This window comes from Macrotis lagotis, chromosome 1, assembly GCF_037893015.1.
Source record: "Macrotis lagotis isolate mMagLag1 chromosome 1, bilby.v1.9.chrom.fasta, whole genome shotgun sequence".
Taxonomy (NCBI): domain Eukaryota; kingdom Metazoa; phylum Chordata; class Mammalia; order Peramelemorphia; family Peramelidae; genus Macrotis; species Macrotis lagotis.
Window position 1 is genome coordinate 758,017,053 of NC_133658.1, and position 26,974 is coordinate 758,044,026.

Consider the following 26,974-nt stretch of genomic DNA (forward strand, 5'->3'; position numbering starts at 1 on the left):
TACCTCCCCCCCAGAAGGCTGTCTGATAGTCTTTACATTGTTTCTATGCTATACATTGATGTAAATTGAATGTGTTATAAGTGTAAACATAAGAGTAAACATAAACCCTCCCCACCCCCAAGAAGATGAGAATCCTCAAGAAAGAGAGAAAAAATGTACTTCAGTCTGTGTTCATATTCCAGTGGTTCTGTCTGAGTTGCTTTATCACAAGTCCACTAGAGAAACTGCTTCAATATTTTTCCCACAGTTGCTATTCCTAGCTGTACCTCTACTCTATTACTCCCCACTCTCATTTATTCTATTCTGTCTCTTTCATCCTGGCCCTGTCCAAAAGTGTGTTAATCTGAGTACCCTCTCCCTCGATCTTCCCTTTCTTCTATCACCTATCCCCTCCTTCCCTCCCCCCATTCCCCTTTATCCCATCCCTTTCTTTTCATTTTTCTCTAGGGTAAGATAGATTTCTATACCCTATTAAGCATGTATGTTATTTCCTGAGTCATTTCTGATGAGAATGAAGGCTCACTCATTCCCCCTTGCCTTCCCCGCTTTTCCACTCCATTGAAAAAGCTTTTTGACTCTTGTGAAACTCTTACGTTCTTCTTCATCTCCTTTCCCTTCCTCCTAGGACTTTCCTTTATCACCCATTGACTCCATCTTTTTACTATATTATATCATTATATTCTACTCCTTCCTATGTCCTGTCTACATATGCTCCTTCTAACAGCTCTGATAAATGATAAAGTTCATATGAGTTATCAGTGTTTTCTTCCCATGCAGGAATACAAACAGTTCAATATCATTAAGTTCCTCATAGTCCTTCTCTTCCACTCCCTCTATGGTTCACCAGAGTCCTGTACTTGGAGATCAAACTTTCTGTTCAGCTCTAATTATTTCAATAGGAAAGTTTGAAAGTCCCCTCTTTCATTGAAAATCCATCTTTTCCCCTGAAAGAGGATGTTCAGTTTTTCTGGGTGGTTGATTATTGGTTGTAAACCAAAATCTTTTCGGAATATCATATTCCAATCCCTACAGGCCCTTAATGTAGGTGCTGCCAGATCCTGTATAATCCTGATTATGGAGTCTTGGTAGTTGAATTGTTTGTTTCTGGCAGCTTTTAGAATTTTCTCTTTAATTTGGGAGTTTTGGAATTTGGTTATATTACTGGAAGTTTTTATTTTGGGATCTCTTTCAGGAGGTGACTGGTGAATTCTCTCTATTTCTATTTTACCTTCTGCTTCTATGATCTCAGGGAAATTTTGCTGTATTATTTCTTGAAAAATGAAGTCTAGTTTCTTCTCCTTCATACAGCCTGATAATTTTTAAATTTTTTCTTCTGGATCTGTTTTCGAGGTCAGTTGTTTTTCCAATGAGGTATTTTATATTGTCTTCTAATTTTTGGCTTTTTTGGAAGAGTTTTATTTCTTCCTGATTTCTTGCAGTCATCAACGTCTCTTAGTTCCATTCTGCATTTGAAGGAGTTATTTTCTTCAGAGAGGTTTTTTTTAATCTCCTTTTCCAGCTGGCCAATTCTACTTTTTAAGGCGTTCTTCTCATTTGCCTTTTGTTTTGCTTTTCCCATTAGGCCTAAACTGTTTTTTAACAGTATTTTCTTCAATTTTTTGTATGTCTTTCATCAAGCTTTTAATTTGGTTTTCATGATTTTTCTGCATTGCTCTCATTTCTCCTCCCAATTTTCCTCCATCTCCCTTAATTGCTTTTCAAAGTCTTTTGAGCTCATCCATAGTCTGAGCCCATTTTCTATTTCTCTTGGAGGTTTTGGATATGGAAGCTTCAATTTTGTCATCATCTGAGTATGTGTTTTGATTTTCCATGGGACTAAAGTAATTCTATGGTCAGATTCTTCTTTTTCTGCTGTTTATTTATTTCCTCAGCCCAAGACAGCACTTCCAAGGCTCTGGATATTTTTGGGGGGGACACCTTAATGGGAACTTTATTCCTTCAAGGTCTTATTCTCTCTTGCCTGTGCTTTGATATGTAGATGGCCCCCTGTATTTTCCTCTGCTATGGAGCTATAAGGAGAGATCCGTCTTGGCTATTCAGTATACAAGCCCAAACTGCAACCTTGATCTGAGTATAGGCTAGCAGCAGAGTCCTACCCTGAGGGAGAGCAGAAAAAACTCTGCAGTCTTCCCTTACCATCTCTGGGGGTGCAGGCTGCTTTCTCCAGATTCTCACTGCAGATTCTGTGGCCAGTGTTCCTCAATCCACACTCATTCTGTGGACATCCCTTCAATATCTAATTCTTTGTCATCACAAAAAGAACTATTTAAAAATATTTTGAAAACATACAGGTTCTTTCTCTTTTTTCCCTGATCATCTTGGGAAACAGATCTAATAGTGATATTGCTGGATCAAAAAATATCTGCAGAACTCTGTAGGCATTATTTCAGATTGTTTTGTCAAATGAGATCAGTTAACAATGCCTCCAACAGTATTCGAGTCCCACTTTTTCTATATCCCCTTCAACATTTGTCATTTTCCCCTTCTACCAATCTGACAGGTGTGAGATAGTTGTTCTAATTTGCATTTCTCTATCAATAATGGTTTAGAGAATTTTTCTTTTTTTTCTTTATTTTTAGGTGTTTTTTTTTTTTGCAAGGCAAACAGGGTTAAGTGGCTTGCCCAAGGCCACACGGCTAGGTAATTATTAAGTGTCTGAGACTGGATTTGAACCCAGGTACTCCTGACTCCAGGGCCAGTGCTTTATCCACTATGCCACCTAGCCGCCCCCGAGAATTTTTCAAATGGCTATATGTAACTTTGCTTGCTTCCAAAAACTGTCCATATCCTTTGACTATTCATCAGATGGGGAATGACTCATTCTTTTGCTTCATTGGTTTTATTTGTACAACACTTTTAAAATTTAATATAATTAAAATTATTCATTTTACATCCCACAATTCTCTCCTATGTCTTGTTTATAAATTCCTCACCTATTTATAAATTTGATAGGCACGTTCCATGATCTTCTAAATTACTTATGATAGTTATATGTCTAGGCCATGTTTGCATTTTGATTGTATCTTGATACTGGTCTATACCTAGTTTCTGTCAGACTTTTTTACAATTTCCCCTGCAGTTTTTGCCAAATAATGAATTATCTCAAAAGCTTAGATCCATATAATAATTTTTTCAATTACATATTAAAAACAATTTTAACATTTTGTTTTTAATTTTTGCAAGACAATGGGGGTTAAGTGGATTACCCAAGGCCACACAGCTAGGTAATTATTAAGTGTCTGAGGCTGGATTTGAACTCAGGTACTCCTGACTCCAGGCCAGTGCTCTATCCACTGTGCCACCTAGCCACCCCTATTCTTAACATTTTTAAAGTTCCAACTTTTATTCTTGTTTTCCTTCTCTCTTTCCTAAGATGGTAAGCAATCTGATTGATATAGATTACACATGTACAATCATGTAAAACATTTTCATATTAGTCATTTTGAGGGGGAAAAAAACCCTTGAACTTAAAAAAAAAGAAAGTGAAAAATAGTATGATTTGATCTGTATTTCGATGCCCATCAATTCTTTTCTAGAGGTAGATAATATTTTTTATCACGAGTCACCATATTGCTAAGAATAGCTAAATCATTCACAATTGTTCATGGTGCAACAGTGCTATTACTACATATAATATTCTCCTACTTCTGTTTACTTCACTCTGAATCAGTTCATGTTTTTTCAGGTTTTTCTGAATTGTTCATTATTTCTTATAGTACAATAACAATCTATTTCAATTTTATACTATGAATTCTTCATCTATTTCCTAATTGAAGGCCATTCTCCCTCAATTTCCAATTCTTAGCCCCCACAAAAAAGAGATGCTATAGTTTTGTACAAATAGGTCTCCCCTCCCTTTCCCTCCAAAAGCTTAGATCTTGACATTTCTCAAACCCTAGGTTACTGTAATCATTTGCCACTGCATTGTATTGTAAATCTTTTTTTGGGGGGGGGCATGGCAGTGGGGTTAAATGACTTGCCCAAAGTCACACAGCTAAATAATTAGTAAGTGCTTGAGGTTGGATTTGAACTCATGTCCTCCTGACTACGAGACCTAGGCTCTATCCACTGCACCACCTATCCACCCTGTAAATTTCTCTGTGATTTATTATTTCTATTTTTTAGATGAGATAATTTTGATAATTATTGCCTTATAATACAGTTTAAGACCTGATATTGCTAGAGTGACTTCCTTTACATGATTTTTTCCATTAATTCCTTTGATATTCTTGACTTTTTGTTCTTCCAAAAGAATTTTATGTTTTTTTTTCCAGCTTGACAAAATAAAGTAGTTTGATTGGTATGGTACTGAAAAAGTAGATTACTTTAGGTACAAGTGTCGTTTTTATTATATTGACTTAACCTACCCATAGACAATCAACATTTCTACAATTAAATGATTTTTTCTTTGCATAAAAAGTGTCTTATAATTATGTTCATATAGTTCCTTGGTTTGTCTTGGCAGGTATACTCTCAGGCATTTTATATTTTCTATGGTTAAAATTTACCCTATTTCTTCTTGCAGGGCTTTATAAGTGATATATAGAAATGCTGATTTATGTAGATTTACTTTATATCCTGCTACTTTGCTAATTGAATCTCTAGAATTTTTCAAGCATAACACAATATCATCTGCAAAAGAGATAATTTTATTTCCTCAATTCCCATTTTGATTTTTTTACTTTCTTTTTCTTCTCTTGCTATTACTAGCACTTCTAGTAAAATACTGAATAATAGTGATAATGGGCATCCTTGTTTCACTCCTGCTCTTACTGGGAAAGCTTCTAACTTATTCCCATTACAGATAATACTTGCTGATGGGATCCAGGCAGATGTTTTCTAAACCCTTTTATACCTATACTTTCAAGTGTTTTAACTAGGATTGAATATTTTGTCAAAAAATTTTTCTGCAACTATTGCTGTAATTATGATTTGTCATTTTTGTAATTGATAACTGATTATTTCAATAGTTTTCCTTATATTGGAACCAATTATGTCAATAGTTTTCCTTATATTGGAACTATCCCTGCATTCCTGATATAAATCTCACTTGGTCACCATATATAATCTTTATTGATATAGTCTCCTAGTTAGCATTTCATTTTATTTTATATTTTCAATTACATGAAATATAGTTTTCAACATTCATCCTTTTGAAAGTTTTTGAGTTCCACATTTTTCTACTCCTCTTCATTCTCCCCATGGCAGTAAATTGATATTAGTTGTACATGTACATGTACAACGATGTACATGTACAATCGTGTTTAACATATTTCCATATTAGTCATGAGCTAGTATTTTATTTAGGACTTTGCATCAATATTCATTAGTGAAATTTGTTTAATTTTCTTTTTTCTAATTTTGCTTTTCCTGGCTTGGGTATCAGTACCAAATATATGTTGTAAAAAGAATTTAGTAGGATTCCTTCTTTGTCTTTTATTCCAAATTATTTAATATTGCAACTTGTTGATCTTTAAATATTTGATAGAATTCACTTAAGAATGGAAGTGATTTTTTTAAATTAAAAGGCAGAATAGGAAAATTTTAGACCACTTTGTTTTCTCTCCAAAAATAAGTCAAGTTGGAATATATTTCCTTCTGTTTACTGCTTTTACACAACCAAACTCAAGATAACAAGCAAGCCCTGTTATTATCAGTCTCTAATATTTGGACTCCAGGCTGAAGGTGAATCTCAAAGGGCTACAAGGGAGAAAAAAAACTTGTTTTTAAATCAGGAAGCAATTGAAAAGTAAGTAAAATTTAATGTTTTCTTTGAAGGCTTTAAGTTAGAATCTTTAAGTGATTTGAAAGGAAATAAGAGAAACTTACATTAGGCCCTTCAGAAAATTACAGGCTCCATCAGACACTATTTTTCTTAGCAGTTCAATCCCTGTTAGTTCTAATTAGTCAAAATTGTGTTAATCAAATCAAATACTATAAATTAAGAAATTAATATGCTATAAATCAAAGAATATTTCTAATTCAAGTCCACTGCTGATCAACTGACAATGAGATAAATTTTATTATAGATCATAAAGGATAATAATTTTCTCTACTATTAAAGAGTTATTGAAATTGGTATAAAGTTATTAGGGAAGGCCACATGCTATTTTAAATCAGTATCATTAAATGTCAAAGGATTTATAATTATACTTTGTTTAATTTACTTTTAATTGAATTCAATGTGAAATATTCATAATTATATTCCAATAGTTGTTGTCTTAGCATCACTTTAAATTTTTTTATTTTTAATTTAATTTTTTGTTTACATTTCAATTTCCAAATTGTCTCCCTCCCCTTCCTCTCTCCTCACCTTGCACTAGAGGGTCATGTTTTAACATTTATATTTACATATTATGTCAACTGCTTATCAGTTCTTTTTCTGGAGGTGGATTATGTCTTCCTTCATAGGTCCTTTGTAGTTGATCTGAGTATTTTAAAAACTCAGAACAATTTAATCATTTTATAGTATTCTGTCAAATAAAATTGCTGTTACTGTGATAGAATTTGCTTGTAGATACATATGGCCCTGATTTGTTTTTCTTAGGTAGCTCATTTATGGTCTATTTCATTTCTTTTTTTCTAAAATAGGCTTTAGATATATTTTAGATATTTTCTTTCTTTTCTCCTAATCTGATCAGTTTATATTAGTGTTAAATATTCATGAATTTCATTTAAGTTAACTTTATTGGCATATAATTAGGTAAAATAACTCCCAATAATTGCTTTAATTTCATCTTTATTAGTCATGTAATTGCCCTTTTTATTTTTGACACTAGTGATTTGGTTTTCCATCTTTTTAAAAACCATTTAACCAATAGTTTATTTTATTCATTTTTTCATACAATCAATTCCTTATTCAGTTCTATTGATTTTACCTTTAATTTTCAGGATTTTCAAATTTTTGCTTAATAGAAAATTTTAAATTTGTTTTCTAAAACTGCATATCCAATTTATTTATTTGTCCTTTATTTTATTGATGTAAGCAGTAGAGATATACATTTTCTTCAGATTATTGCTTTTGCTGCATTATATAAGTTTTGGTATGTTGTTTCATTATTCTTTTCTTTAATTATTTGCTTTTATGATTTGCTATTTGATCCACTCATTTTTTAAGATTAGATTTAGTCTCCAATTAATCTTTTAATTTGTATTTCCATGGTCCTTCATTAAGTATAATTTTTATTATATTATAATTTTAAAAAAAGATGCATTTAATATTTCTGCTTTTCTGAATTTGAGTATAAGATTTTTATGCCCTGGTCAGTTTTTGAAAAGGTAGCATATACCACTGAAAAAGAGATTTTTCCTTCCCATTCAGTTTTCTCTATATGACTGTCATATTTAATCTAGGATTCTATTTATCTTCCTGATTTCTTAATTTTTAGTTACATTTATTTAGTTTATAAGTTCTCTATTTCCACCTGTATTTACTAAGATTTTCCTTGATCTAAATGCTTTAACATTTGGTGCATCTATATTTAATATTTTTAGGGGGGCAAGGCAATGGGGTTAAGTGACTTGCCCAAGGTTACATAGCTAGGTAATTATTAAATGTCTGTGGCTAGATTTGAACTCGGGTCCTCCTGACTTCAGGTCAGTGCTCTATCCAATGCGTTACCTAGGTAATATATTAGTATTGAATATTTATGGTGACTTTTAACATACTAGTTTCCCTGTTTATCTCTTTTAATTAAATTCATTTTGGCTTTAACTTTGAGGATTATGATAGCTACCCCTGATTTTTTTTTACATCAGCTTTAGTATAATCAATTCTACTCCAGTATTTTGTTTTTATTTTGTGTATTTCTCATTGTTAAATGTTTCTTGTAAACAACATTTTTTTTGCCATTTTGCCATTCATTTCATTTCTTAGTTTCTGAGTTTATCCCATTCAACATTCAAAGATTACTGTGCTTGTCTCTATCCTATTCCTTCCCCCTCCTGCCTCCCCTTCAGAAGTCTAATTTCCTTCTGATCACTGCCCTCCCTAAATTGGCATATCTTTCTAAGAGATATTTCCTTATCATATCCACCTAAACTTCTCATTAGTTAAAAAGACTTTTAAACTTAACTAGATTTATATGTTATCCCTTAACCCAGTTCTGATGAAAATAAGGCTCCTGTGCTGCCCATCCTTTACTTCATTTCTCCTCTCTCTGTAAAGGTTCTTTTGTTCACGCTGCTCTTGTATTAGATATAATTTGCCCATTTTATCTCTCCCTAGCCAATTTTATTTTTTTAGGATCATCCTATCACAATCAACTCAACCTAAAACCTCTTATTTATGCATACTTTTTACCTACCCTAGACATTGAGAGAATTGAAGGGATTAGGACAGCAAGTGGTTAAACTGTGGTAATTAAATGAACTACACTGACTCCCCATTTTGTGACAATTCTGGAGCTAGCTTTGTTCCTTTTCCTATTCAATTATGGGTATAATCCAAATTCTGCTTTGCGAGAAAACTTTATTCAAATGTGGGAACTGGGAGAAAATCTTACTGTATTGTTAGAACCTAGTCCTGTGTGATTGGGAAACTGGACCACTACTATCTGCTACATAAAAACACCCTTAATCAAAGATCTAGGTTAATCTAGTCAGAAACCCAGTCAGATTCAAAGATTGAGGCAAGAAGTTTTCTTATAATTGTCCATCTCAAGCAACACATATGTCTTATCTCAAAAAAAGGATCCATAATTATCAATCACAGTTACTTTTTTTCATGTTCTTTTGTTTGTTTATAGACACTCAGTGGGGGGGGGGCATGGAACAACTCTTGTTTCTGAATTCAAGGAATTGCATCTGTTCACCATCCCCTTCCCAACTTGGAAAGTCTCTAATCTTTCATCCAATTAGAAACCAGATCACCTAATAAACTGTTTCCTTTAAAATGATCTTATTTGGTTATTATTATTTTTAGGTTTTTTGCAAGGCAATGGGGCTAAGTGGCTTGCCCAAGGCCACATTGCTAGGTAATTATTAAGTGTCTGAGGTCACATTTGAACTCAGGTCCTCCTGACTCCAGGGCTGGTACTCTATCCACTGTGCTACCTAGATGCCGCTATTTGATTATTTTTAATGCATAAAAGTCTGTCTCCTGCTGTATTCAGGGTTCAAGTCCTGGTTTGTTAAGAAATTGGCTTAGTAAATTGATATGCTCAGAAGACCAAATCTTTGTTTCCTCAGTCATGACATCACAAATGATAACGTTATTAAGAGTTACAAATATCATTTCCCCATATTAAGATATTAACCTTTCAAGGGAAAATGATATTTTGTAACTCTTAACGTTATAATTAACTGGTTAATCTTATCAATTTATCTTCCTGTGTTTCTACTGATTCTTATTAATGCAAATCATATTTTTTTTTGTTCAGATTTGGTCATTTCCTCAAGAAAGGTTGAAAGTCTTTATTTTAATTAATGAAATACCCATTTTTCCAGAAAGGATTACATTCAGTTTGCTGGATAGATTATTCTTTGCTCTTTGGAATATCATTTTTCATGTCCTTTGGTCTTTCAACAAAGAAGCTGCTAAATCTTGTGTTATTCTGATATTAGGTCCACAAGATCTGGAATGTTTCTTTTTAGTTGCTTATGGTATTTTCTTTTTGACCTAGGAGCTTTGAAACTTAGCTACAGGGGTAGCTAGGTGGCTCAATGGACATACCACTAGCCCTAGGAGTCAGGAGGACCCATGTTCAAATCTTGTCTCTGATACTTGATACTTATTAGCTATGTGACCCTGGGCAAGTCACTTAACCCTGATTTCCCTCCCCCCCATTAAAAAAAAGAAATTTAGTTATGTTGCTGGGAACATTCATTTTGAGATCTTTTTCAGGAGTGGATTTTTTTCAATTTCTATTTTACCCTCTAGTTTTTTTAAAGACATTTTTTGATCATCTTCAGATACTTCAATAATTCTTATATTATCTTTCCTTAATCTGTATTCCAGGTTGGTTATTTTTCCAATGAGATATTTTATGTTCTTTTCCATTTTTTCATTCTATTGATTTTACTTTATTATTTCTTGATATCTTTTGAAGCCATTAGCTTTCCCTTGTCCAATTCTAATTTTTTTAAGTTGTTTTTTTTGCAAGGCAATGGGGTTAAGTGACTTGCCCAAAGCCACACGGCTAGGTAATTATTAAATGTCTGAGGCCAGATTTGAACTCAGGTACTCCTGACTCCAGGGCCGGTGCTCTATCCACTGCGCCACCTAGCTGCCCCCAATTCTAATTTTTAACGAGTTATTTTCTTCAGTAAGTTTTTGGATTTTTTCCCCCCAATTAGTGGAATTCCATAATTTTCTTGTAATATCCTTTTCCCATTTTCCTACTTTTCTTACTTGATTCATAAGTGTCCTTTTTTTTAATCTCTTCAAAAACTCTTTTTTGGGCTTATGCCCATTTTAAATTTTCCTTTGTGGATTTATAAGTAGCTGTTTTGATTTCATTGTGTTCTGAGTCTGAAACCTGATCTTCTCTATCATCTAACAACTATTTCTGGTCAGGTTCCAATTTACTCATTTTTTAATGGTCTATTTCTTGGTCATTAATTTTATGTTAAGGTTAGGTTCTTCTCCCGAGGAATTAATGTTTTAGGTTTGTTTTTTTTTTATGCTGTTGTATTTAGAGAGTTCTGTCGGGGGGGGGGGGGTCTTTGAGTTTTTTGTTTTTTGTTTGTTCTTTCAATATACTATGATCCGAGGCCAGGTGTGATGACTGCTCCTCTCATGCCCTGGGTACTACTGAGTCATTTCAGTACTACTCTTTCCCCTTAAGCCACCAGGGCCCCCAGCGTCACAGCCTCCACAAATGCTCTCACTCCCTGCAGCCTGGAATGTACTATTACCATTCTCCTGCAACCACAAGTCTAATCTTGCCCCCTTGCACTGGACCCCAAACCAGACATACTGTTCTCCTGTGAATGACCATAACCAGCAGGGTTTCCTGCCCTTTTGCCATGGCAACACTAGTCCTCTTTGCCTGCCCCCCATGGCTAATCCCACACCATTCACTGGGCTAAAGCTCTTAAAGCTGAGGCTACCATCCTGACCTAAGTGCTCCAAGGGTTTGCTAATTTGTTGATGTTGTAGTATCTGTACTTCTCTTTGGACCAGACCATCATATTGTAGGTAAGATTTTTTTATAATGTCTTCCCAAGGTCTCTCAGCCTGTACTACTACTGCTTTATTCTGACTTTTAATTATTTCTGCCACTCTAAAATATATCTTGATTTATCATTTAAAATTATTTTTAGGGGGGGGTGGATTTGGGAGAGAGGAGTAATTTTCTCCTAATTGACCATCTTCCCACATTCTTCTATTGATGTTCTTTAAAAAAAACTTTTTATTTTTTTTTTAGGTTTTTGCAAGGCAAATAGGGTTAAGTGGCTTGCCCAAGGCCACACAACTAGGTAATTATTAAGTGTTTGAGAGTGGATTTGAACCCAGGTACTCCTGACTCCAGGGCTGGTGCTTTATCCACCCTGCCACCTAGCTGCCCCTAAAGAGAACTTTTAAAACCCTTAAAAGATGTTGGTCCACTGGGGTAAAAAAAATTAAGCTGAAGTTGAAAATTAGCAAGATCAAAATATCTTTCAGCTTCAGAAAATACAAAAAAGGAGGAAAATAGAATAATATAATCTACTTTAAATGGAGCTCGGAGGTCACATAAATATATTTGATCAGGAAGCCCCTCTACCATATATTGAACAAGAGTTAATGCAGCTTCTATTTGAATAATTATAATTACAAATTACATTTAAGATTTGCAAAAAGCTTGGTTACTATCTCTTCTCCCCCCCCCCCAAAGTCCAATTCATCTCATTATTGCAGGGCTTTATTTTTTTTGTTTGTTTTTGTAAGGCAATAGAGGGTTAAGTGACTTGGCCAAGGTCACACAGCTATGTAAGTAGTGTCTGAGGCTGGATTTAAACTCAGCTCCTCCTGACTCCAGGGCTGGTGCTCTATCCATTGGGCCACCTAGCTTCCCTCATGGCTCTTATTTTGACAATTTTTCTTATCTTATTTTATTTGCCTCTCTTTTCTATCCCCAATCCAATTTTCATACTGATTATAAGGATAATTTTGCTTTCATAATATATAATTACTAATAACCTATGATTATTAAACTAAACTCAGATTCTAATTCTGGCATTTTAAGCTCATTACTTCTCAAAATGAACCTTCTACAAATAAAGATGAGTATAACAAGGTAAACAAAAGCAAGCATAACTAGGCATGGTTGACAATATCTTAACTAGATCATCATGGATGTTTAATTTATTAAAAAAGTATCCCTCATAAATGTAATACAAATTTTGTTGTTCAATTGTTTCAATCTTGGCTGCTTCTGTTTTCTTGGCAAAGGTACTGGAGTGGTTTGCCATTTTCTTCTCCAATGCATTTAAGATTAAAAACTGAGGCAAACAGAGTTAAGTGGCTTGCCCAGGGTCACACAGCTAGTAAGACTCTCAGGCTATATCTCAACACAGGAAAATGATACTTATAATACCTAATATAATATACAGGATTGATTTTGAGAATATAATTGAGTAACAATAATGTTGTTTGGAGCAAATCCAGAATAATGTCAAAAATGACTTACCACAAATGATACCTGTGTCTCCTGTTCTTTCACTGATTCCAGAGGCATATCTTTTTCAGGTACACATTTTTCAGGTGGTACCTCCTAAAAAAATCAGAGATCAAGTAGTTAAGATTCAATCTCAAGTCAAAATGTCCAAAGCTGCTAAATAATAAATGTAAATTGAATACTAAAGATCAAAGAAAAATATAAAATAAGTAAAATCTAGGCTTTTTAAAATACTTCTTGAACTAAAATAATTGAAACTGAAAGAATGAGCAAGAATGAGAAAAACATGAAAGGAAATAGGAATAAACAAGCTATGAACACATAAGGAATCAGTAAAAATACTTAGTTTCTCATTTTAGAATATTGTTGTCCAGTTCCTGTAAGGTTTCTTCTTTTGTAATATTAACCACTAAAACAGTATTTTATATCACATTGCAATTAATGAATCATGCATAAAATATGAAGTGCTCAAACCTCAGAGAAGTATCAACTAAACACCACTATGTACATGGTATAAGGTATATATGTTTCAATGTGTTTGTTGAAATTTTTGAGTGAAGGCTAAAGGTCTCTAAATGAAAGACCTTTTACTATAAAGGACTGAAGGCATTTTCTAAATACAGAAAAAATGACTAATGTATATATATAAAAGGATCTTACCTGAAGAAGGCAAAGGAAGATAAGTGAAAGTGATTTGGAGGTTTTGGAAATTGTAAAGGAAATTGGGCATAACTGACAAGCATGGCAGATTATAGGAGAGCAGTTTTCAAAGGGTTCAGAGAAAGTATATATCCTTGTAACTAAACTTCTAAGGAAAAATCATCCCCAAAGGAATGGGATGCTGTAAGTCTGGTGATTCATGAATCCCTAAGTGGAGAACATGCATCTATCTGTCAATGTGATGACAACAATCATCTTCTCAGAAACCATTTTCAAAACTTGCTAGGCCAAATGATTTTCTCATTTCTGGTGATTCATATGATCACAAACAATTTTGTCTTAAGAATCCAAAAATCCTGGGCATAAAACTGAAGACTGTGGGATCAAGGAGTATATTTTAATTACTGTCAATTAGTTACAAGGACTTTAGAAGACAGTGATAGATTTGGAAACTGATCAATATGCTGTTTAAAAAGATGGTTATCTGAGAACAGATTGGATTACAATTTAAAACATAGGAATGGAAGTCTTTTAGTCAGAGATGGAACATGCTTTAAAAAAATAATAAAAATGTATTTGTCTGAAGGAGTTTTGGTTCATTGTATGTCTAGAAGTGCTTGTGGGTATCTTTTTTCTTCATCATCACCCCACATATCTAGAGATGATCATTCCTGCCTTCCATCATCAGTAAAATGGGGTTTGTGTATAACTTTTATAAAACCCTTTCACTGGGTTATTGAAACAATTTGAATTATTACTGCCTATCACAGTTTAAAGGATTATTATTGTCATTATATGCTTTGTCCCTTCCATATCATTTTAGTACATACATATACATATATGTGAATAATAAGTTAAATTTATAACTAAAAACAATAAAAATAAAATTACTCCCTTCTCTTTTGCAGTTTGCAGTGGCAAATCTTCAGATAATAAATGGAGAGACTGGTAAAAGAAGGAATAGAGTGCTACATTTGTAGTTAGGAAGATCTGAGTTCAAATCCTACTTTAGGCACTAATTTAGCTGTGTGACTCTGGGTAAGTCACTTGACTTCTCTTAGCTTTCCTCATATATAAAATGAGGATAATAATAATAGTATCTATTTCATAGAATTGTTATGAAGATCAAATGAATGTAAATGCATTTTGAAAACTTTAAAGCATAATATAAATGCCAGTGATGTCATCATCATTATCATCATTAACCATCTTGCTTTTAAAGTGTTTTATTGACTGTTTTTGCAGTTTTCTTCCTTGGTCTTTACTGAGCAACACATGAGGTTCCTATATCTCTGACTAAGCCTTCTTAGACTTCTATCTCATGCTTTTGTGCTTTTGGCAAATCTTATTTTTCATGTTTGGAATTTTTTCTCTCCTCAACTTAGCCTCTTAAGATTCTCTAGTACTCTCTCTCTTCAGAGTTCAGTTCAGGTGCTACTTCCTTCACAAGGTTATTCTTGATCTGTCTACCAATAGCTGTTAATGCTTTTCCACACTCACTTCTGAAATACTTTGCATTTTTACACATTTTTACACACACTTTTATATTCATTCTGTTATATACCATTTAGTCTCCATCTTTGAATACACTTTTTAAAATTTAGCTTAGATGATGAGTTTCCTTTTGTATCCACATCACTCTCTAATCTATAAACAACTTTACCTTTTCCTCTTTATTGAATATATTTCTCTTAGTATCCTAGGAATATCTGTATACATGTTGTAAATCTCCAATGGAATGCTATCCATTTATTTCCAATACCTAACAGAGTTTCTCTGAAATAGAAAGAATCTAAGAAATGCTTGTTGAATTAAATTACACTGTTCTGAAATGGTCTGTGTCTTAAGAAGGCTGCAAGTAAAGGGAGACTCCAGAAAGTGATATAAGATAACAGAGGATGTGGGAGAAGGGAAAAATAATTCTCCTAAGTAGTTCTGAAACCTGTGGTTGGCTTGTCCTTTCTCTGGTACTGTTGCCCTCCCCTGAAACTGGTTTTGCCCTAGGTTAAAAATTCTTAGTTATGGATTTTGCCTGAAGTTTTGCAAATCTAATTGTAAGGACCTTTAAAGCTAAGAAGGAAGGGTAAGATAGAAGTCAAAATATATCCATCAAGCTAGGTCCTTTGAAAGGAACACAAGGGTGTTAAGAAGAATAGCAGTAGAAACTCTCAGATAAAATTAAATTACTAGGAAAGAAGCAATAAAACCTCAATGGTATTCTGCCTCTGCATCTATGTGCTGGAAAGACCAAAGGACTGAAGCAAATATATAATTTCATAAGCTTTGAGACATGGTAGAATGAGGTTCATAAGAATGTGATTTTGGAAAAGTATACCTTATTCAAAAGAAACATCAAGTGGGGATATCCAAGAATAGAGGAATGCATGGTGGAATGCACTTGGGCAAAGGGAGAAAGAAGCTGAAGCAATATTGTTTTCAAGGTATACCACAGATCACTTAGACAGAAAGAGGAAAAACCAAAGGAGTTCAGAAAACAGAGTAAAAGTCTGATATGGAGATATATAATGCACTCTACAGGTCTCTTTCAACTCTACAGCCATGATCCTATTATTACCTTTGGTTATTTGAATAGTGCAGTTATCTTCCTGAGCTCTCTCTACCAAAAATGCAAGAGCTTAAATTTTTTAAACTTACCTTAATGATCATCCTTCAAATGGGTACAGGCACTAGCAGAGGGTATTTTTCACTCTACATCTGATTCTCAGTAACAAGAAGGAACTAGCTTATGGGGCAGAAATGATGGGAGCTATGGGTTAAGTAACCAGAGAAAAAAGAGAGAAAAGCTGGGCATAATTTGATATGTATCATCTGGAGAGGGCAGATTTCTAAGGATTCAGAAAAAAGGATAGGTAAGGTTATAGAGATTAAGATTTCATAGTAGAAGTCAGCCCAAGAGAAATTTTAAAAAAGAAATAATTCCAATAAAGAAGAGACTAGAGAGTGATATAGATACAAAAGGAACCATATCATCTAACTTAAATTTTAAAAAGAGTGTATTCAAAGATGGAGACTAAATGGTATATAACAGGATGAACACAAAAGTGTGGTACAATCATGTAAGAATAGTATAATAATGCTGCTGCTAAAGATAGCTAAGATATAAAAATATCTATGTAGGGGGCAGCTAGTTGGTGCAGTGGATAGTGCACTGGCCCTCCCTGGAGTCAGGAGGAACTGAGTTCAAATTTGACCTCAGACACTTAATGATTGCCTAGCTGTGTGACCTTGGGCAAGTCACTTAACCCCATTGCCTTAAATAAATAAAAATTTAAAAATATCTATGTAGAGAATGGGATAGGATAAAGCTAATAACAGTATGTTATAGATATTAGGGAAAAGATGATAATTACATGTATATGTATACATATACATACATATATGTATATATACACTTCAGTTTTATTTGTAAGTAGACTATCTTTGAACTGTAAAGGAGACAAACAATTCAAACAAAATATATGCCCTTAATGAGTTCAAGTTGACCCAGATGAACTAAATCTTCAGGTACTAAAACAACTAGTACATTATGATTTCTGATCTTTGTAGATTGGAGAGATGTAAAGAATTAGAAATCATCAATTGGTGAATGACTGAACAATTTATGGCATATGGTATATGATGTAATGGAATACTTATGTGTTGTAAGACATAATATGAAGTGGATAGTTTCAGAAAATTCCAGGAAGCCTTATATGAACTGGTAAAAAGAGAAGTGAGCAGAACCAGGAGAACAATTTACACAGAAATAACAATTACTGTCAAGCAATCAATTGTGAAAAACTTAACTGAGCAATATAATGACCCATCACAATTCCAAAGGACTCATAATGAAACCTGCTGGCCATCTCCAGATAAGAGACCTGATGTAATAAGATTTCAAAGTGGTACATATGGTTTTTCTTTCTTTTCCTCCGGGGAACATGGTCGATACAGAAATTTGTTTTATAATCTGTTATTTGTAAATTGGTTTTTGTATTTAATGTCTTTTTTTTGGTTTTTGCAAGGCAATGGGTTAAGTGACTTGTCCAAGGTCACACAGTTAGGCAATCATTAAGTGTCTGAGGCCATATTTGAACTCAGGTACTCCTGATTCTAGGGCAGGTGCTCTGTCCACTGAACCACCTAGTTGCCCCATTTCATATCTTCTTGATGCGTGAGGGAATGGGGGAGGGAGAGAATTTGGAACAAAAATAATTTTTTTAAAAGAAATATTGTGGAGAATAGAAAGGGAACTACAAAATTAGAGAAGGGCAAATGTTCCATTTTTTAAAGGGAAGAGAATATAGTGTTCAAACTATAAACCAGTGGATTTGATTGTAGTATTCCTGGCAAAATTAGATAATGCCTGATTAAAGGTAGAGTTAGTAAATAACTAGAAAAGGAAGTGCTGGTTTCAAAGGTCAAGAATAAGTTCATCAGAACACATCCTGTCAGACAATTTCTTTATTAGTGTTTCTGGGTTAGTTGATCAGGAGAATTCTCTATATAAAGGTGGCTTGGATTTTAACAAGACATTTGACAAAATTTCTTCTGTGTCATACTTGTAAAAAGAATGGGGAGATATGTGCTAAGTGTATGATAAGGTTGCATTCAGAACTGACTGAATGGCTGGATCCAAATAATAGTCCTCAATGTTTAATGTAATCTTTTGTTCTTGATTGATACTGTGATTTGCAGACATTACAAAAATAGAAGGGATGGCTAACACAATGGATCATCTCAGGCTAGAACACTGAGCTAAATCTAATATGCATAAATGTAAAAATCTTATGAGTTAAAAAAACCTCAAGTTTCAAGAACTATAAACAGGGGAGAGAGATAGTTAGAACAGTTCCTGTGAAAAAGCATCTTGGGGTTGCTCCTTTGGGGTGGGAGTGTCATCCTCCAAACTCTCCTACCCTTTGCCCTTCTCTACTACTTGTCTGCTATTTTTGCTGCTTGTCTTGCTGTCAAGTTGGTCTGCTCTAGGGAATATTATTGCCCCATAATCTTGTATTAAAACTCACTATCTGCTGCTTCTTCAAAGAACTTAATCTATGAACTTTTCCCAGTAACTTGTAAATTAAAATTTAAGCTTCTCTTAAAAAAAGAAAAAAAACATGTTGGATTTTTATGGACTACAAACTTAGTCAACAATATATGACAGTCAAAAAAGTTTAACACAAACTTAGTTTATATTAAGGCAGACAAAGTGTTCAGGACTAGGTGAATATGTTCTCAAAAACCAAATTTGGGGATACTGTGTTCAATTATGAATTATTTTAGGAAGGACAACTATAAGCAAGTTTTCAAAATAGGCCTGCCTCACCTGGTTTCAATTCCAAAAAGATTCCCTGTCCCAGGATAAACTCATTAGTTCTTTTCTCTCTCTTTTCTTAAAGGTTTTTGTAAGGCAAATGGGGTTAAGTGGCTTGCCCAAGGCCACACAGCTAGGTAATTATTAAGTGTCTGAGGCTGGATTTGAACTCAGGTACTCCTGACTCCAGGGTCAGTAATCCACTACGACACCTAGCCACCCCTAAACTCATTAGTTCTAAACTTACCACCCACCATGCATCAAACTCTAGCCTTTAATTGACACCACCACCTTCAACCTTCTGGTTGAAGGGCAGAGTACAAAACTCCTTCCCATGCCTTCCTTTATAGAGGAGGCTAGAAACTAAACTCTTCAAAATTCACTCTTCTTTGCATCTGCTGCTCTGCTGGTTTCAACTCCAGGGAATAAGATGCCCCTATGCTGAGTATCCCCTGATGTAGCTTCCTTTTTCCTGCCTCCTTATGTGTATTTTCTTCCCCATTAGAATGCAGGCTCCTTGAGAGCAGGAGCTCTCTTTGTATTACCTGTATCCGGCTACATAATAGATGCAAAAAATGTTGAATTTTTAAGTATCCAAAACAGGGCAAACAGAATGGTCCTGGACCTTAAGATCATGCTGTATGCTAACTAGTCGAAGGAAATGAGGATGTTTAGTCTGGGAAAACCTGGTTGGGATGAGGGGCATGATAACTTATTCAAATATTTTAAAGACTATCATCATGAGAAAAAGCAAGTAGTATTTCTGCCTGGCAACAGAGGACAGAACTAGGAGCAATGTCAGGGAATTGCAGAGTAACGAAGTGAAGCTCTCATCAGGAGGAAGAACTTTTCAGTAAAGAAAAAAATAATAAAACTTTTTAATAAAAAAATAAAATTCAAAAGTGTAATGTGCTGTCATGGGGTGATGGGCCCCCTTACTATTAGTTTTCTACAAAAGGCTGAGAATCAGTTGGCAGGCAGGTCATGAAAGAGAATCTTATTCAAGTATGAATTGGTCTAGGTAGACTCTGGGGCTTCTCCCACTTTTGATTCTTAAGATTCTTGGAGGGGAGTGATGGAAGGAGAGGAGTATCTATTAAGTACAATGTGTCAGGCACTGAACTAAGCCTTTACAGATTTTTATCTCATTTGATTCTTGAAGCTTTCCTTTTAACAGAAATATTAAGTCATCACTTGGCTTTGAAATCCATTAAAAGATACTTAGCTCTCATTGGCCAATTAGAAAAAGGCTTTGTATTCAAAAGAGGGCGTACAGAGACCCTGAAACTACACTTAATAACTAGAAAGACTTTAAAATAATCCCCTACATTCTTTTTGGCTTTTTTTTGCAGACATTTTCCCAAACCCACTGGGGAAGCTTTTCAAATGCTGAGTTTACTTTCTCTCTTTGTGTTCTAGTATTTTGCAGTGCACTGTGAACAGTGATAAATGAGTCAGTTTTCTCAGATACAGATAAACTAGACTAATAATGATAGCAGAGTCGTATGGCCCAATTAGTTTCAAATACAGAAAATTTCTATTCTGTTATTCCAGGTTCTGCATCCCCAATACTAGTCTATGATCTCAGAATCAGAGAATTCTAAAGTTGGAAGGGACTCTGAAAATCATCTAAACCTTCTATTCTACCTTACAGGTAAGGAAGCCATAGTTTAAAGGAGTCTAAATGACTTGTTCAAAATCCCAGAACCAGTTATTATAAGGGATGAACATTTACAAAATAAGGAATGAGCAATGTAAATCCATCACCAGAAGGGAGAAAACAATAGAGCTTTAGTGATGTGAACTATTCCTTATTGAAGTTGCATGAACATTCTTTATCTAGGTCTACAGTACAAGCCAAATAACAGTGTATAAGTAGTGGATCTTTCAGGGTACGAAGAAAAAAAGTCATTTAAAATATCTCATTTGATGAGATATCTATGATGTAGTTTGTAAATTTTTTTTTTGCTTTTGCAAGGCAATGGGATTAAGTGACTTGACCAAGGTCATATAGGTAATAATATTAAGTGAGATCGCATTTGAACTCAGGTTCTCCTGACTCCAGGGCCAGTGCTCTATCCATTGCACCACCTAACTGCCCCACATTTATTTTAATTCTTGAGAGAAACTAATCATTATCTATGTAGACTTAGCCAGGAGAGCAGACAGAATCCACTTACCTTGGTATCAGTAGCAACAGAGGGCTTTTCCTTGAAAGCATGGTTATTGTAGAAGCGGTCATCTACCTTAGCCCCCCATTCTGCTGGATCAAAATTGGTTTCTGAAAAAAAAAAAAGAATTATTGTAGGCTTATCCAGGTGAAATCAGAATACAGCAAAAGCAAATTCCTTTTCTTGTTTGTTTGGTTTTTTTTGTTTGTTTTTGTAAGGCAATGGGGTTAAGTGGCTTGCCCAAGGTACTCCTGACTCCAGGGCCAGTGCTCTATCCACTGCGCCACGTAGCCACCCCTAAAGCAAATTCTTTTGACAAATTATTTTACTGATAGTCAAAGACACATTGGCATGGTACTAATGCAAGAGGTGGTATCTGTTTATAGTAATAATAAGTTAGCATTTATATGGTGCTTTAAGATTTGCAGAGCACTTTTCATGTTTTACCTCTTTTGATCTGAGGCAGGTGCTATTATAATATGCATTTTAGAAATGAGTAAAATGAAGTGGAGAGGGTCACATAGCTAGGATGTGTCTGAGACAGATTTGAATACAGATCTACCTAAGTATAACACACTGGCTACTACATCACATCTGGCTACTTTACTGTATGCCACCTAATATCATCACAATGGGGAGATGATAATTTTATACAGTGGGGGGCAAGATAAGACAAGATATAAAATGAAATAAGGAGAAAAAGATGATCCATACAGAGAAAATGATAATTGGGTTAATGCCTAAGAGAAAGAGGAGAGATGTAGTTATGTAGCCTTCCATATTACTTCAGAAATACTTTTAGAGGGGTTTCTAAGATGGCTCTTCTGGGGATCTTGGCAATTGACATTATTAAATTTCTATTAAGTTTATGTGAATTGCTGTATCACTGATACAAATACAAGTCCTGGAAATTACAAATTATGATGCAAAAGTTACTGTTATTACATTGGAAGTGTCCATGAGAGGCCTCAAAGCCAATAAGAGCTGAATTTAAGTCCAGCCTCTTACTCATACTGACTGTAGGTCTGACTGAGCAAATCATCTACTTTCTTACTAATTCTCCAGGGAATTTGCAAAGTGTTGTCTTCATTGGTAGAATTTCCTTCTAGAAAACTAGATCACTGAAATCCAGGATCAGTCCAAAAATCCAAAAGAAATGGACATAAGCATGCAATAGCCTATAAAAATAACCTCACAGCACATAATAACCCTTGAAAATACTTTTTTGGGGAAGGATTAGGAGTGTTTTTTTTAAAAAAAAATTAACATGGCAAGGAGAAACTTGGGTAAAAGGAAGCAATGAAAGTAAGGGAGAAAAGAGAAATGGCCAAAGTAATAAATTAGTTCAGATTTGGAATCAAATTAGATCATTTCTGATCATTTGATTATTTCTGATCATTTGATTATCTTTATTTTTCTAGAAGGTTCTCTTGTCTTTTTTACCCCCTTTTAAAAAATGACAATTTCCTCCCCAAGCATTTGGAAAGGACTAGACAATTTACATTTAGTGAACAAAGGCTTTTATTAATTTACTTAAGTCCTATTCTTGCTGCTATGGTGAGGATGAGACCTTGGTTCTGAAATTCCATGCTAGTAAAGCATAAGGCTCTGGTATAACTAAATTCAAAGAGGCATATTACTATAGAATGTTGGTCATCAGATGATGATTTCTTTTATGTCATAGCAACTCATGAAGCATTCTATTAAGATGTAGGAGGCTGTGATCTGTATCAGTAGAAGGGGGAAGTATTTTAAGTAGTCTTAGTTGGTAGACTAATACCTGGAGACTATTAATCTGGGATTGCTTTAATTAATGTTATCTGGAAATAGTGACTCAATATTTACATAATGAAAGGTTAATGAGTTCTAAAATTACAAAATGAATAAAGTTTTTGCATTATTTTAACTTATAAAATTAATGTATTAACATAATTAAGTTACTGCTCATAATACTTGACAGCTGAGCCCTTAGTCTAGGATTTCTCATATTTTTTCTCTAGAGAATACATCAAAGTATAGAAAGGCAGTTAAATTTCTGTTAGACCATGACCTAATTATAATAATTAGATGTTGAAATGATCAGTGATGTATTGGGAAAAAATAGGTCTGGGCATAGGCTCCTAACAATGCTGGGAAAAGGCAAAAATTTGAACTGTTTAGTGTGGAAGGGGTGCTACAATCTCAGAGAATTATACCAATCCCTCTTTCTCTCTAAAATGAACTAAAAACAAGACCCCTGTGAAACATGGGGATTTTTCTAGTCACCTTACCTCATTGTTGGAGGTCACTACCAATGTTAATTGGGATAGCTTAAAAAGAGAGCTTGTTTTAGGATTAGGCTTTACTATAAACATTTAGCTCCTACAATCAGTTTGGGGTGAGGGTGGTGCTTGGTTGTTTTCAGTCATGCCCAACTCTCTGTGACCCCTTTTAGGGTTTTCTTGACAAAAGACACTGGAGTGGTTGGCCTTTTCCTTCTGCAGCTTATTTTATAAATGACGAATTGAGGCAAATAGTAGGGTTAAGTAAATTGCCCGAGATCACACAGCTATTGAGTGTCTGAGGCCAGATTAGAACTCAACAAGATGAGTCTTCTGGACTTCAGACCCCAGGGCTCTATTGATTGTGCCACCATTTTGCCTGCTTTGGTTACTTGAGTCTTGGGCACATCATCCTATTAAACTTATTTTATTTGGAGAATTTTGAAGGTAGAAGTGAAAGTTGTTTGCTTGCCTTTTTTCTCAACTAGTTACTGGCTGAAAAGGCAGACAAAACCCCTGTCTCTAGACAGGAATGAGGCCTTGAGAATATGAGGGTAAATGGGGGTAAATGAAGAATGGAACAGCAAAACAGCTGCCATTAAAGAGTTGGGCAGTTTCCATTTCAAAGTGTAAGCATTTTTGGTGTGGAACTGTTCAAAATAACCTTAGGAAAGTACAATTACACTCCATATAATTTAAACTGCGTAGGATTGTCTTTTACATAACACTCTACTTTTAGGTAAGAAATATTTAGATTTAGTTGGGGGGGGGTCAAGAAATTTCTTTCATGGAGATTTTTCAGAATAGCATAAGTCAGTCAATAATTTAGGTACAGTTAGCTTGAAAGCTGAGTAGCAGATTGAATGTGCTTGAGGATCCTGTCTTGCTAAAAGTAAGTCCTTGAAAGACCAATTATAAAAGACAAAAAGAAGCAGGTTAAAATTAGTAAAATGGAATACAATGAAATTCATGTAAAATCCTTTCTACTGGGAGGACATCTGCCCAAAAGGCACATATTTTGGACTACTGTATCAAATACCAAAAATTTATATTTGAATCTCACCCGTCAAATTTAATTGAAGATCAAATGATTAATCTAACTTAAAAACACTTTAAAAGGCCCATTTAACGCTTACTCTCTCTTTTTTCTAGTAGGTTTTCAAAATATGCTGCTGCAAAAACTGGAATATTGTCCGGTTGCTCCCTCAGAATCTCCCGTGTCAGCCCTTCGAGAAGATTCCCAAATCCTTGTGGAATTCGGTAGTGCGTATTGGAGAATGGAATCGACATTTCTTTTGAAGGAACACAGAGATTCATTAAAGAGTCTATTCTCAGACTTTGCCTAAAGTACATGATTTTTCATAGACAGATACTTCTCTACTTCAGCTCTCCTCGAATATAACCCCCAGGCTTATCGATACCATAGGCCTTCCTTGCAGAGTAAGGGAACTGCTGCAAAAGACCACCCATTTCATTTAGGGGGCCAAAACCTTTATTTCTACAACAGATAGATGATTTTATGTAGATCCTTTTAAAACTTACTTTAATTTCTTGGGCCTACATGGGGAAAAATCATACAAGTCTCTATTGACTAGAGATATTTGTGTTAAGTAAACCAGTAATTAGGTTAATTAAATATGATTATAAAGCACCGCAGAGTCCCTTCTTTCAGGGATGATGTAGAAAAGGCCTCATCTTCAAATAAAAATCTTGAGAAAAATTTTTGCCCAAGAACTAGTCCAAATTGAGAAGCCCTCCATCATATCGAGACCCAGGGGACCAAAGAGCTTCCAGCTCAATCTCTAGTTCATCTGTTTCTGCACAGGGGGGTCACGTCCCTCTAGATGTGCTAAAGCCACCCTTTCTGAGCTGAGATCGGGCCTAGCGTTTTTGTTTTTTTTTTTAGGTTTTTGCAAGGCAAATGGGGTTAAGTGGCTTGCCCCAGGCCACACAGCTAGGTCATTATTAAGCGTCTGAGGCCGCCTTTGAACTCAGGTCCTCCTGACTCCAGGGCCGGTGCTCTGTCCACTAGCCGCCCCTCAGGCCTCGCATTTTGGCGGCAAAAGTTGACATCAGCCTTAATGGAGAGTGAAGCTGCGGTGTGGGCCCTCGAGTAGCGGGGGCCGCTGACTTGGGGGAGATGGAAGTTGGGGGGCCTCTCCGAGAGCGGCTCCGGTGACATCTCGAGGCGGGCTGGGAGGAGGGGCATGGGGACCAGAGGGAGGCGGAGCCCCCCAACCTAGCGACCCTCATCTGGGCGAGCTTCGGGGCGCGGGCCGCCTCGGCCCCGGGCCTTAAGAAGCCGTCGCCTCGACGGTTACCGCAGCTTGGCGGAAAGGAGAAGGGAGCAAGGCGGCCACCAGTCACGGAGGTGGAGCGGACGGGGCGCCGCCCTTACCTCTCCTCACTCCGGCTGCCGGTGCCGATGGTTCCGGTTGTTTCTTCTCGTTGCCGGGTAACCGTTTTTGCCTTAGATTCCTTTCCTACGGCGGCCGACCAGGGCAAAAAGCTCACATCCGTCCCTGTGGCGGAAGCACCCTCCCCTTCACGCGCTGAGGATGAAAGAGGGTGGGGCGGGGGTGGGGCTGGGCCCCGCCCCGCCCCCGCCCGAGCCCCGCCCCCGAGCTCGCCCCGCCCCCAGCCCCGGCCCGCAGAGCGCAGCCGCGGCCGTCGGAACTATGACGGGGTCCCGGGCCCTGTGGACGCTGCTGTGGTTGCCGTGGCTGCTGCAGGGCACGGGCAGCGGCGGAGCAGGTGAGGTGGGGCCCAGTCCGGCGGCCCGGCCTTGCCCCTCTGCCCGCCGCCGGCTCCCGAAGCCGCCTCGCTGGGGGCCGGGAGGGCGCCGAAGGCCCTTCCACCGAGGGAGCCTGTGAGGAGGAGCCTGGGCAGCGCCCGGGGCCCGGGAGGAGGGGCTGGTGGACCTCAGCATTTTTTGTTTTTCATTTTCTTTTAGCAGTGAACCCGTGACCACTACACGTAAAGGGTGGGAGTAAGGGGCCCTTGCCTGTCCGGAGTGTTTTTGCCTCAGTCACAGGTGACCTTTGACCCAGATGCAAATATGCACAAGGGGCAAGTTGTGGTAACCAGGACAACTGGGGCAGAAAGGAGCGGTGACTTGCACCTGGTCGTATTCTGCCATTTAAATCCCTTTTCATGATTAGCATGAGTATGGGGTCACATCCATGTACCACCCAACCTCTACAGGCATCTGGAGCTAAAGATCATAGCAAAAAGGCATTCCTCTAATAAAGGGATGTTGCCCCTCCTTATCTCAAATAGGAAGCTCGGGCCTCTAAACTTGGCTTCTGCATTTTTCTGTTAATTATTGTTTTTTCATGTTACCTTATATTTATCTTCTCCCATTTATCTTCTCCCTCAGTCCAGTTGATGATGCTTGGCACTTTTCTTTCCACTGCTATTTCCATAAGAAAAGAAGGGGAAAAAATTTGTAAAAGTTAATGTTGGGGAGGGTTTTTTATTCTTTTGAATATCTGTATCTGACAGCAATATAAAAAAGTCCTATTGGAGAATGTCTTCAGATTTCTTCCCAGATCCTAGGCAATCAAGCATCAATCCAAATATTTATTAGATAACTACTGGGTGCCACGCTTGTTGGAGATACAAATATGCAAATATATATATATATATATATATATATTTAAAAAGAAATATTCCATACACCCACAAAGTTTACATTCTCTTAGGGAGGACATGTAATATTAAGTATAGAATATATAGATAAAGACAAGGCAATTAGGAAAGTAGAACACTAAATTGGGCTCAAGCAAAATTTTGCATAAAGGTGATGCTACAGCTATATTTTGAAGGAAATGAGGCATTCTCTGATCTGGAAGAGAGTAGAAAGTACTTTTCTATAAAATAGATATAGCCGGTACAAAGGGGGAGATGGGAGAGGGAATGCTATGCAAGTATCCCCTGGGG

At 36.1% G+C, this 26,974-nt stretch overlaps 2 protein-coding genes across 4 annotated transcripts in view; one reads left to right on the forward strand and one right to left on the reverse strand.

Annotated features, from left to right (window-relative positions):
• SPA17 (sperm autoantigenic protein 17) overlaps window positions 1–26,974 on the reverse strand; it is a 28,047-nt gene that overhangs the window by 1,042 nt on the left and 31 nt on the right. Inside the window, exons 2-6 of the mRNA XM_074216428.1 lie at window positions 26,375–26,447; window positions 25,431–25,584; window positions 24,169–24,324; window positions 20,781–20,881; window positions 12,636–12,719 (exon numbers count right to left, since the gene is read on the reverse strand). Of these exons, the coding sequence (XP_074072529.1) occupies window positions 12,636–12,719; window positions 20,781–20,881; window positions 24,169–24,322 (339 nt within the window). The 5' untranslated portion in view covers window positions 24,323–24,324; window positions 25,431–25,584; window positions 26,375–26,447. The remainder of the gene's footprint in view (window positions 1–12,635; window positions 12,720–20,780; window positions 20,882–24,168; window positions 24,325–25,430; window positions 25,585–26,374; window positions 26,448–26,974) is intronic.
• SIAE (sialic acid acetylesterase) overlaps window positions 25,682–26,974 on the forward strand; it is a 49,805-nt gene continuing 48,512 nt past the window's right edge. The window contains exon 1 of one of the 3 annotated variants that reach the window (XM_074216423.1): window positions 25,682–25,786. In XM_074216423.1, the coding sequence (XP_074072524.1) occupies window positions 25,711–25,786 (76 nt within the window). In that variant the 5' untranslated portion in view covers window positions 25,682–25,710. The other 2 variants (XM_074216424.1, XM_074216425.1) reach the window with 2 other exon arrangements.